At 49.2% G+C, this 13,328-nt stretch overlaps 1 protein-coding gene across 1 annotated transcript in view; it reads left to right on the top strand.

The window, feature by feature from the left end:
- FSTL4 (follistatin like 4) overlaps window positions 1–13,328 on the top strand; it is a 431,462-nt gene that overhangs the window by 379,188 nt on the left and 38,946 nt on the right. Inside the window, exon 7 of the mRNA XM_060006937.1 lies at window positions 1,471–1,591. Within this exon, the coding sequence (XP_059862920.1) occupies window positions 1,471–1,591 (121 nt within the window). The remainder of the gene's footprint in view (window positions 1–1,470; window positions 1,592–13,328) is intronic.

Here is a 13,328-nt window from a genome sequence, read left to right on the forward strand (position 1 = left end):
GGAAGCTCAGGAAGGACAGGGAGAATGACGGGAGGGATGGTTTGGTGTTGTCTCCAGGGGGTCAAGAGGAGTTTTGCATCTTCTGTTAATAGTAAGAAAAGTAGCAGCCCCCATGTATGTCACACTTCCCACACTGGAAAATGTACTCGTGGGCATTCTCTTGCCAGATCTCCCCATCACCCCAGGAGGCAGATAGGGCATATAAATTGTCCACAACTTACAGGTGGGGAAGCCAGTGCCCAGAGGGATGAGGCAACGTTGGTCAGTGCCAGAGTTCAAGCTAAAACCTGAGTATCTTGAGTGCCAGCACTGGGCTTCCCCCATCACGCCTCACAGCTAGTACTGCCCAGCCCTGTTTCTCACCAGGGAGCCAGGACCTCCTCTGTCCCATCAGCTCTGAGCACCACACCTCAGAGATGTTTGGTAGCTAAAGCCAAACATGATGAAAGGTCTCCCTGAAACACCGGTAATTCCATTCCCCAGCATGTCTGCAGTTGGTGCCTGGACAGGGCCAGCGTTGTGCATTGTTCTGCAGGAGACAAGGCAGCTGGCTGGAAAGGCCCTGGGGGAGTGCTGTGTGCCCAGCACTCACCAGGGGACTCTGACCAGCTCAAAGCCCCCTCCTGCCCACCCTCCCCAGATGCTGGCCAAATAGGATCCCCGTCTGTGAGGCTGCAGAGGTCACAGGGACAGGGCTTACTGAGTCGTTTCTCATGGAACCCCTGGCGTCAGCCCCTCCTGCTCTCTAGTACATCCCTGCCCTTGTTTTTTGTTTGCCCTCATTTTCCTCAGAGTTCAATTTCCCTTCTCTTAGGTTACCCAGATCTCTGTAAGCTGCCTGAAATTATTTGGAGATGGAGGTGAGATCTAAACCAGTGGTAGGCAAACTATAGCCCATGGGCCAAAGGCAGCCCACCACATTTTTTTTAATAAAATTTCATTGGAACATAGTGATACTCATTAATTTAGGCATTGGTATGGCTATTTTCATGCTACAAGGCAGGGCTGAGTAGTTGACAGAAACCCTATGGCCCAGAAAGCCAAAAACGTTTGCTATCTGGCCCTTTAAGAAAAAGATGGCTGACCCTAAAGGAGGCCGCCCTCCAGAGCTTCTCAACAGGTGGACAAGAGCTCAGGAAACCGGCCAAGCAGCAGCACGGGAGGGGCAGGTGAGCCCAGCTGTAGAAATGGAGAGGGAGGGTGCTGGGGAAGGTGTTCAAGCCAGACCTCACAGAGAAGGTGAACAAGATCTTAAAAGGATGTCTAGGGTCTGGGCAAGCAACACGGAAGAGACGTGGAGGTCCTGCTGCCCAGCCCTGCAGGGAGCTCTGGTTGAGTAAGGGGGCCAGGCAGAAAGGAAGTCTCTTGCAGCTACAGGGTTTCTGTTTTCCTGCAAAACCAGAGACCTGGCTATGCTTCCCAGGCTACTCAAAAGAGAAGCCAATCTTCTTGTCTTCCTTGCCCAAGCAGGACTTTGGAGAGGACGACTCCCTCTACATCACCAAGGTGACCACCATCCACATGGGCAATTACACCTGCCATGCCTCTGGCTACGAGCAGCTGTTCCAGACCCACGTCCTGCAGGTGAATGGTTAGTAAATGGCTCCATGCATGTTGTCCCCCCAAAGTGTTCCCAAACGCTGCTCAGAACAACCCTCCTCCCCTCCTGCATTCTGACTTCTTAAAGAAATACCTGACCCCAAAATGTCCCATCTTTCCTGTAAGTAAAGAGGGACTGGGGAGGGGGGTGGGCAGGCAGGGGCAGAGTCTGCCAACTCATTTCCTGGTCTGGCTTTCCCCAAAGCCTCCTCTGATGAAGTGAGTCAAGGTGGGAGGGGGTGAGTCACTTAGGCAGGTCGCACCCAGCATCTCCAGCAGGCCCCTGTAGAATGTGGAGTGTGCCCTGTAGGCGATGTTACCAAACCGAACTTGGGTCCACCCGCCTGCTCAAGGTAAAGCCCGTCTGCTGACACTGGATTGTGGTGAAGGAAAGTGCAGCGTTTACTGGAGGGCACCAGGCAAGAAGTCCAGGCAGCTAGCGCTCAAAAGGACCCAACTCCCGAAGGCTTTCAGGGAGAGGTTTTCAAAGACAGGGGGTTGGGAGCGGGGGGGGGGGGGGGGGGGGGGGGGGGGTGGGGGGCGGGATGCTGTGGGGCGCGTGATAAGCTCGTGGACATTCTTTTGATTGGTTGGTGGTGAGGTAATCGGGAGTCAACACTGTCAACCTTCCGATTCCAACCGGTCTGGGTTCGATGTACTTGTGGACAGCATAGAGTTAACTTATTCCACCTGGTGGGGGTTTCAGTATCTGCAAAACAGCTCAAAGGACATGGCTCAGAATGTTATCTATAGTCCTTGAGGAGGAACTAAAGGTCCTTGATTTTGTTTAATGACTAAACTATTATTATTTTGTCTTGCTTAACTGTTTTCCTTTCTGCATTTTCTCACTTGTCTGATTAAATTTATTCTTTGGCACTCAGGGCAGGCCTGGGAGTCTAAAGGTTTTCTATAGACAAGAGGCAGGTGGAGGACGTGGGGGTTGGGGAGGGAGTCTGTCCCGGGAAGGCCCCATAGGGTCCTGCTCGATTACAGTGACATGGAGATGGCAGGCTGTTGTGGTCTTGATCCAGTGAGAAGCAGACACTGTCTAGAACATGCCACTCCTCCTCCAGGTACTGTGGACCCAAATCACTTATCCAGTTGGGAGGCCTTACTTTCTGCAAAAGGGTCTGCTTCCCACCTCCCTCCCCCAGAGGCTTAAGGAGCCTCAGCTGGGGCCCAGCCAAGCGGAACCTCAGCAGCTGCTTCTCTGCTTCCCCTGTGTTGCCAGGACTCCCAGAAGCTGAGAAGAATTAACCCCTGCTGCTGACCACACCAACAATTACAATAGTTCTCTGAGACTTTCTCTGGCCAGTCCCTGGGCTAACACGTCACATGGACTCTCCCAGTCCGTATATTTTAACCCACTTTATGGATGAGTCTCTAGGTAAGGTCACTTTCCTGGTCACAGCACTGGTAGGTGTCATTCTAGACCCAGCCTCTGTCACACGGCTGGCCGCTCCAGCCATCACAACAAACAAGCCATCACAGTGCCATGGCAGATCAGCATTCCAGGGAAACTAGACGTGTCCCGCCACGCCCAGCTGGGCGTCACTGCTTTCACCAAGCAGGCCTGAGCAGGGCGTCTGTGCACCAGAGAATAATGTGAAAGCTCCAGGTCAGCCCCAGAGCCTTTGTGCCAACTGTGTCCAGGGCTTCTGCTCTGATAAAGTATACACGGTGTTGAGAATAATTACATCATGAGGTTCAATGTCACTTACCTCTGGGATCCTGGGTGACAGGCCATTTAAGGACAACAGAGTGAGCTCAGCTTGCCTCTACGTTTGTCTTATAGGATGTTTTAGGGATTTTTATGTTCGTATGTGCCGAAGCCGTATTTTATTAGTATTTCCCTTGAGCTGGGACATATTTAATCCTTTGGGGCTTTGTGGCTGTGTTTGTTGGCTTGAATCAGGGTGTACAATGAAGTTTCTGGATTTCATCAGAAATAACCCAGGGGTTCCCAGTTATAACACCCCTGGGTGAGTCATCCCAGGCTGCCGTTCAGAGGCCAGCCTGGTGTGCAGCAGGCGGGCAGTGTCTGGGCCGCCCCCTGAGCAGGGCTGCTCCAGGGGCAGAGCGTGTACTCTGCAGTGTGAAGAGGGCTTTATCATCTATAGCTGGAAAGTGGTGCCCAGCCTTGTACAGTGTTGGTGAATGTGTGCTTGCACAACTCCACACGGTTTGGCCCAGGTCCCTCGGGTCCTCAGACCAGCCTGAAAAAGGGAAATCACCCAGGATTCCCAGATCCTCCATCCAGCCCTTCGCATCCTGCCCCCATCTCATAAGAACCGAGGGTACAAGGAGAGGGCTTGAGCCCGGTCCCCTTCATTTCCTCCAGAACAAATCTGTGGGGAAGGGAGGGGATCCACCAGACCAGGAACCAGAGTAACTCGTGAGTGACAGCCTGTCCTCGCCTCAGGCGCCTGCAGGAGACTCTGTGGTCTTAAACACCTTTAATACACGAATGGCAGGTCCACGGTGCTGGGAGGGCCCTTCTGCCTCCTGTTCCCCCAGAATTCTGAGACAGAGCTCATGATGGGAATGAGCCATTTCCTCCCTCCCGGTGCTGAATCCGGGAACAAGGCCCAGGCCCACGGACACCATGTGTTGCTGGGCTGAAAGTAGAGACTAGGCTGCTTCCTGTTGCTACCCGAGTGGGGAGTGGACTCTGCAGCTGGCACTGGACAGTTCTGTTCAAGCCACCCCAGGCACTCCACTCCTACCCACCCCCCAGCCCAGCGATTGCTAAAGAGGCTGCTTAGGGCTAGGGGAGTCTAAATAGCAAAACCTCCCCACTGAGATCCAAAGAGAGGCCCCCTGAGATCCATTTCCTAACTGCTGAGAGATTTAAGGCTTCTCTTCCAGCCGAAGCACTAGAGTCAGCAGCAGCATGCCGGGACCTCTGTATTTTGCGGTGGGCTTTCCACCTCATTCCATGGCTTACTTCGCTCAGTTCCATGACGGCTGGGCTGGGCCATTAGGGTGGGCTTCACTCCAGGAGCCCACAAGGTCCCTGGGCTTGGCTGACCCCCAGGCACGTGGGGGTGGCATTTGGGTCCATTAAGCAGCTCCCTCATGGGAGCACCATACTAAGGTAGATCTGGTGTTGCCTCCCAAGGACATGAGTCCATTGCCTGCTGACCAAGGAACAAGATATGAGGTTTTCAGAGTATTCCAGAAGTGAGGCATGCTGTGTTGACTGAGAGGGAAAACCTCCCTATCTGTGTGGGAAGGTGGGAAGATGTCATTGAAAGTAAAATGGTACAAAAGACACAATTACAGTAGGAACATTTACTGAATAATTACTGGGCACCATCTCTGTTTCACAGATAAGGAAACTAGGGCTCAGAGAGATTAAGTGATCTGCCCAGGAACCCCAGCCCTACAATTAGTATATCACTGCAAAACGGATCTTGACACCAAAGCCTAGACTCTTGACGCCTTCTCTGCCCCATCCTCCCCTTTGGGACATTGCACTGTTGCTGTGGGTGAATCCAGATGTGGTCGTTCAGCAGGTCGGTGTTGATCTGCTGTCGAGGGGGGGCACACTGTGGGGGACCGGGGACGGGAACCCTGCCTCGTTTATCCCTGCCCCTGGTGCTGAGCTCACGCATGGTCAGAAACAGCTGGCTTAGCGAGCATGCAATGGAGGACCCACAGTGTAGATAAAAGGGCAGGCCCTGCCCGCAGCAGGACTGAAGTTGATGACCTGCACGGCTTGGCCGTCCAGCTCCAGGTGGGCTTGGCAGATCACTGTGCAGATGCCCGATGCTGCTCAGGTTCCCAGGGGGAGGCCCAGGAGGGCTGGGCTGCTGAGGAAGGCTCACCGAGGCAGTGGGCATGGGGGGCTTCCGGGCAGGAGGACTGGGAAGGTGAGAAGGCACCGTCTGTGCTCAGGACAGAAGGAGCGCTGCTTTGCTGAGGCATCTCGTGGAGAAGATGTGAGAAAGCTATAACAGATTCATCTGTGGGATTTGTTCCTTTTTGTCAGTCATCCCAAGCGTGAGTCAAAAGCATGAAAGATGTCCCAGAGCAGCTTGAGTAGAATTGGTGGGGTCGCCCAGCTGTGCTGTGGGTGGTGGGATTTGGTCCCCTCTTGGCCTGGAAGATGGCCTGTGGCTTACTGAGCCGAGGCGGTGCCCAGGACACACAGACAGGGAACAATGTTCTGTCGTTTCCTTCTCCTTGCTTCTCCTCAGTCAGAGGGAGGACAAGAAGGGGAGGAGGATGAAGCGGGGAGAGGAGGCCCTGCCAGCTCCCTGCCTCTCTGAGGGCTCAGAAGACTCCATGTGAATGGCAGGTGTTCTGGGGAGGCAATGTGTGGCCAGTGGGCCCAAGAGACGGGGATACCGCACATGCGAACAGGAGCTGGGTGGCGCTGTTCCACCCAAGGCACGGCGCAGACCCGAGCTGGAGACACCTCTGTCATAGGGTCAAGACATGAACTCTGAGCCAGAGAGACCTGGATTCAAGCCTAGTACCTATCCAAGTGCTGGTACTTCCTTGACATACATCTTTGGTGAGTAAACTCACCTGTAAAATGGGAATGACAATAGTGCCTCCTCCCTTATAGGCCTGATGAGATCGGATATGTGTCAAATGCTTGGGAAATGCCTGGCCAGATACAATTCAGAGTCCAAGATGGGACAGATATGGGGGAGGTTTTGTTTTGTCTCAAGCCATATTTAACTGTAGTTGGTGGACACAGATGGTCTGAGCTGGTAGCCTCTCAGAGACCTTCCAGCTCATTATACAGATGGGAAAATCAAGACCCAGAGGAAGTTGCCAAGCCAGGAATAAAATCCAGACTTCTCCCTGGAGCTGCCTCACGCCCTGGTGGCAGGGGCCGGGCTCCATATACAGGCTGGGCCACCATCTTCTGGAGCTTCTTCTCCGTCCAGGACTCTACCTTGACCTGGTTTGCTAAAGGAAGCCCTTCCAGGCAACTATTTCCTTTCTCAAATTATTAGTGTAACTTCCCCATAGACCAGACCCCCCAGAGATGAGGCCCAAACACTGACATGATTTATAACTTCATGCAAACTTCCCACATTGCTTCCATAGGAGGAACAGAAACTTCAGAAATAAATGATTAATCCATTAAATTAAAAACACCCTCAACCTCCCCACAGTTCAGACAAGTAGCAATTCATTCCCAAAGCACAATAGTAATCTCTCAAATCTGTCTATTACTCCAGCTTGGTACTTTTGTGAATGTGCCTCTTGCTTAAGACATATTTATGCTGCCTTTCACCTTGGAAATGATTGATGTTTCCCAAAGAAAATGTGCCTTTGTGTTGTGTATTGAAATATTTTCATGGGAAGGTTTTGCAAATTTAAAAGAAAATGAATGTGTTTATCCCAGATACCTTAATTCGAATGCTTTTTAGTGTGTGAATTAACACAGAGGAAGAGGGGAGATCAGGGCCAGAGGAAAACAGTTGGGCCTTTGCCTTGCTGCTGGCAGAAAGCTGGGTCTCCACCCGATCCCTACCCTGGGAAGGGTAGTTTCTCACAAAGAAAATGCAGGACCTTTTCTGACAGGACCCTGGCCGAGCAGGGGCCAAGAGTACCAAGGTCTTTGATGCCTCCCTGCCCAGGGTTCTCCTTAGGCCCTCCCTGTCCTGGCAGGAGGCTGGATCAGGGCTCTGGCTGCAGTGCTCTCTTCAGAGCCCGGGGCCTGTTCCACACCAGCTGCAGTCTTAGCGATGCCTCATCACACGCGAGGAGGACAGTTGGGTCCTGGAGGCAGTGGCTGAGCTTCTACCCAAATGATGGGATGATTATATTTTCCTTCTAACATCCTATTGCCAGTTTTCAACTTAGCAAAGGTCAGGTCAGGGCAAAACGGGCTTCTCGGTGGAGCTCCTTGGTACTCCGGGGTTTGCCTTCCATGTCGCAGGCCCGCTCGTGCCAGGCATGGAGCTGGGAAGATCCAGGAGGCTACTGGCCCCGATCTAGCCAGGGGTCTGGGCTTGTGTGCAGGGCCCCCTCCCATTGCTGCTGACTGGGCTGCGCTTCTTTGGCCTCCTCTACGCCAATCCCTCAGGAACCGTAGGAGGGGAGGCCCAAGCCACGGGCTCACGGAGGGGCAGCAGCAGCTTCCATCCCCGGGAGTCCACCGTGCACGCTCACAGACGCACACACGCACGCACACTGGGACCCAGGCTCTGCCCCACCCCTCCCACGTGCCCCTGCCCCGTGAACTTCTCTCTCTCTGCTAGGCCCGCCCTGCCTCCTTGACTCCACTGCCCTGCACTGATTGTTCCCTTGGCTAAGAATCCTCCCTCCCACCCACCTCTCCCCGCTCCGCCCTGCCTTGCTGCCAACACCACCTCACCCTTCACTGTCGTCATCATTCATTCAATAAGCATTTACTGAGGTTCTCTGCATGCCACTCACCAGGCTGAGCACTGAAAACAGCAGTGGACAGACCAAAATCCCCATCCTCATGGAGCAATTCAGAGGGTGGAAGATACTAAGGAGGAAAATTTTAAAACAGGAGGGGATAAGGAGACTCAGATAAAAGGTGGAAGCTTTAGGTATGACGGCAAGTAAAGGCCATACTGAAAAGATGACATTTGTGTCCACTTGGTGGGAAAGTCAAATACGCCTCCAAAGGACCTTGGTCTGAGCACCTGGAAAAGTAGAGGCCGTTCACTGAGAGGAGAGGATCGTGGAGGAGCAAGCAGGCTTGGAGACGAAAGATCTGGAGCTCGTGGGGACGTGATAAACGTGTGATGTCGCGCAGCCCATGGGGTATCTAAGTCTGGAGTTGAAGGAAGAGGTTTGACTGGCGGTATAAATTTCCGAGGCCTCACAGGGGAGCTTGTATTTAAAGTCAATAGACCAGAATAGATGCTGAAGGAGTGCAGAGAGAGAATGTCCAGCAGCCGAGCACGACAGCACGGAGAGCCTGGGGGATGAGAAAAAGCAGCAAGGAAGGCAGAGGAGAAGCCACAGAGACAGGAAAACTAGGAGTATGGTGTCTGGGGCCAAGGAGGAGGAGTGATCAGCTGTGGTGAATGCCACCGGCAGGTCAGGGAAGGTGAGGAGAGAGAACTGGCCATTGGGTCAGGGTTGGTGTAGGGGGGGCGGGGCACTGTGGTCCAGAGCAGAGCCATTTCCACACGTGGTGGGGAAAGGTCTGCCTGGAGCTGGCTCCGGGGGGATGGGGAGGAGATGTGAGAGCCACCAAGTATGGACAACTCTCCAGGGTGTTTCCAAGAAGAAAAACGGGGCAGAGTTGGGGAGAGAAGCTGGGGTAAAGAGGTTTGGGGATTTTTTTCCAAGATGGAAGTTAAAAGTGTTTTATGGACTAATAGGAAAGATCCAGTAAAAAGGGGGAAACTGATGCAGGAGGGAGAGAGAAGTGCTAGAGGGACGTTGTGGACAGGACGTGAGGGGATGGAATCTAGGAATGAGGCTCACGGGACAGGAAACTCAAAACTGGGTCCTTTTCTGGGGAATGGAAGGAGGATGGTCTGTCGGTGGCAACACCTGCCCCACCTCCCAGTCCATGGGGTAGGGGACGGGGCGGGGGGACAAGTGTGGGGAGAGAGAGCCACATCCACTTAAAAGGCTGCAAGAGAAGGAGTGTCACCAGGTTTCCATCTGAGCAAGAAGGTGAGGAACACTCACAGAGGAGTTTAAGGATAGAGGACGTTCTGCTGACGGCAGAACATGAGTTCTAGAAGGCACAACAGAAGGTTTGGGGGATGATGGATGCCCCAGCGGCCTAGGCTCTTATAGACTGACAGGATCCCAAATCAAGGGCATGAGGGAAAGGGCCCTGATGGTCCTCAGTTGGAGATGAGGAGACTGGGGACAGGGGCCACTGGGAGGTGGAGGACACGGGGTTCTGAGGGCCATCTTTAGTCCTGCTGATGGAGGGATGGAGGTCCAAGGAGGAGTGGTCGTAGCCCCCAGGATGACTTCGGCTCCTGGAGACCTCCAGGCCAGCCAGGGTTTCCTCCCTCTCAGCAGACGTGAGCTGTCTTCTAACCCCTGCCACTGGAGGCCCAGGTGTCTTTGCCCAGCAGATAGTCCTTTGTTTTTAAGTGAATGGATGGTTCCACTCCCTTGACTTTCAGTCAGCTTTTGTCTTGTTGTAGAACAGCGCCACCTATTTCAGTTCAATCGGTCTGCAAGAGCTTCCAAGTCAGGTGACCCAGGGTCTCACCTGGAACCTGACAGGTAGAAGCAAATCCCCCAGCCCCAACCAAGACCTCCAGAATCAGACACTGTGGGGTGGGCCCAACATTGTTTTAACAAGAGCCCCCGCTCCAGCCAGGGGATGCAGATACACTCAAGTGTGACAGGTTCCTGGGTCCACAGATTCCCATCAGAGGGCAGGACAGAGGCAAAGGCTAGTCTTCAAGGCTTGTGCTGGCCACTGGGCACCTCACTGAGGAGACTGGTCCACAAACCACCAGTTCACTGGACAAACCTACTATCAATAAAGGGGTAGGCCCCACAGGCATAAGGAAAGTCGGTATTTCCTTTGTGAGGTTGAGAGAGTAGATGCAAGTGCTCTATTCTGATAAGTCTTCCCAGACCCCTGTCCCTATGTCCCCAAAGCTCCCTTCTGGTAATCCTCATCACACCTTGCTGTTATGTTACTCATCTTCCCCCTGACAGAAAGCTTCATGAGGCCAGGGACTGTGTCGATCTTATTCACTGCTCTGTGTGTAATGCCTGACCCTTAGTTGGGATGTAATAAATGTTGACTGTACAATATTGAGTTGACAGAACTTTGTAAACTCTATAAAGACCATTAATGTGCTGCTGGACTCAAAGCTGGGAAGTGCCTCAGCCCTCCCCTCTCCTCCCCACACTGCCTTTCCCTCTCCCCCTGCCTCTCCCCCACCCCGCCCGCCATTTGCTATTGTAATACTTGAAATACTTTGTAATATGTGGTATGGAAAAATGACAGTCATCACTCTTGTTTTTCAAAATTTCTTCTGCTGTTCTTTCACATTCTTTCTTCTAGCTAAATTTGAGAATTATTTTGTCAAGACCCCACCAATTGATTTTAACTGGAATGAGATTAAATGTTTGGCATAATTTGGAGTATCTTGTTTCTTAACAACAGTAAGTCTTCCTATCCAAGATCATCTCTCTCTAATTTTTCAAGTCTTTTTATATGTCTTCAGTGAGATGTTATAGTTTCATTCATTTCGGTCCATTGTGTTTTCTGTCTGGCCACTACTGGTACGTAAGTGAGCTATTCATTTTGTCTGTCTGGGTACTGGCCCCTTTATGGTACTCACTTATTAAACCTTACACTTCTGGTTCGTTATCTGGAGCATATCCAGGTAAAGTATCATTTTTCTCCACCTCTTTAATATTTCTCCCTCTCATTTCTTGCCTTCTATTGACAGTAACATCCAGAAAAATGTTGAGAGTCTGATATTGCCTCCTTTCCTCTTTCCTTTTTGTTTTTTCCCCACTTGATGTTTCACCGTTCTGAAAAGATTGGTGCTGGTCCCACTTTTTATAGAGATATTCTTCATTGTAGGAAGAAAATATTATTCTGTTCCTATTTTATTGAGGTTTTTTTCCCTCGAGAAATGGATTTTGAATTTTTTCAAAGGCCTTTTAGTGTCTAGCAAGAGAATCAAATGGTTTTTCTTTTTTGACTGCCTTTGACTTGCATATGATTAATTATAGATTTCCTAATAGTTAGTCATTGAAACGTATTATACTTGGTCACAGTATGTTCTTTTATTGGGTTGGCCAAAAAGGTCGTGAGGTTTTTCTGTAACATCTTATGGAAAATAATACATCTTACGCAATAATGCCATGCTAGGTTTGATTTGCTAATATTTTTATGTGGGTATTTGTTTTTTGTGTTTTTTTAATTTAATTTTTATTTTATATTGGAGTATAGTTGATTTACAATGTTGTGTTAGTTTCAGCTGTACAGCTAAGTGATTCAGTTACACATATACATATATCCATTCTTTTTCAGATTCTTTTCCCATATAGGTTATTACAGAAATGGAGTAGAGTTCCCTGTGCTTGCTATACAGTAGGTCCCTGTTGATTATCTATTTTACATATAGTAGTATGTACATGTTAATCCCAAACTCCTGATTTATTCCTCCCCGCCCCCACATTTCCTCCTGCCTACAACCACAGGTCTGCTTTCAAAGTCTGTGAGTCTGTTTCTATTTTGCAAGTAAGTTCATTTGTATCATTTTTTCTTGGATTCCACATTACTAAGTCTGTGAGTCTGTTTCTGTTTTGCAAATAAGTTCATCTGTATCTTTTTTTTTTAATTCCACATGTAAGTGGTATCATATGATATTTGTCTTTCTCTGACTTATTCGCTTAGCATAATGATCTCTAGGTCTATCAATTTTTTCTTAATTTTTATTTTATATTGGAGTATACTTGATTAACAGTGTTGTGTTAGTTTCAGGTGTACAGCAAAGTGATTCAGTTATACATATACATGTATCTATTCTTTTTCAAATTATTTTCCCATTTAGGTTATTACAGAAAATTGTGTAGAGTTCCCTGTGCTATACAGTAGATCCTTGTTGATTATCTGTTTTATACATAGTAGTGCGTATGTGTCAATCCCAGACTCTGAATTTATCCCTCCCCCCAACCTTTACCCTTTGGTAACCATAAATTTGTTTTCTAAGTCTGTGAGACTTTCTATCTTGTAAATAAGTTCATTTGTATCATTTTTATAGATTCCTCATATAAGTGATATTATATGATATTTGTCTTTCTCTGTGTGACTTGCTTCACTTAGTATGATAATCTCCAGGTCCATCCATGTTGCTGCAAGTGGCATTATTTCATTCTTTTTAATGGCTGAGTAATATTCCATTATATAAATGTACCACATCTTCTTTAACCATTCATCTGTCAATGGACATTTACATTGCTTACATGTCTTGGCTATTGTATACAGTGCTTCAGTGAACATCAGGGTGCACATATCCTTCTGAATCATGTTTTTCTCTGGATATATGCCCAGGAGTAAGATGGCTGGATCATACGGTAACTCTATTTTTAGTTTTTTAAGGAACCTCCTTACTGTTCTCTATAGTGGTTGTACCAATTTACCTTCCCACCAACAGTGTAGGGGAGGGTTCCCTTTTCTCCACACCCTCTCCAGCATTTATTGTTTGTAGACTTTGTGATGATGGCCATTCTGACTGGTGTGAGGTGATATATCATTGTAGTTTGGGTTTGCATTTCTCTAATAATTAACAATGTTGAGCATCTTTTCATGTGCCTCTTGGCCATCTGTATCTTTTCTTTGGAGAAATATCTATTTAGGTTTTCTGCCCAATTTTTGATTGGGTCGTTTGTTTTTTTAATATTGAGCTGCATGAGCTGTTTGTAACTTTTGGATATTAATCCCTTGTTAATCATGTCATTTGCAAATATTTTCTCCCATTCTGTGGGTTGTCTTTTCATTTTGTTTATAGTTTCCTTTGCTGTGCAAAAGCTTTTGAGCTTAATTAGGTCCCACTTGTTTATTTCTGTTTTTATTTCCATTACTCCAGGAGACGGCTTGAAAACAATATGGCTGCAATTTATGTCAAAAAGTGTTCTGCCTATGTATTCTCTAGGAGTTTTATAGTATCCAGTCTTACGTTTAGGTCTTTCATCCATTTTGAATGTATTGTTGTGTATGGTGTTAAAGAATGTTCTAATTTCATCTTTTTACATGTAGCTATCTAGTTTTCCCAGCACCGTTT

The sequence above is a fragment of the Delphinus delphis genome, chromosome 3, assembly GCF_949987515.2.
Source record: "Delphinus delphis chromosome 3, mDelDel1.2, whole genome shotgun sequence".
In the NCBI taxonomy this organism is placed as follows: Eukaryota; Metazoa; Chordata; class Mammalia; order Artiodactyla; family Delphinidae; genus Delphinus; species Delphinus delphis.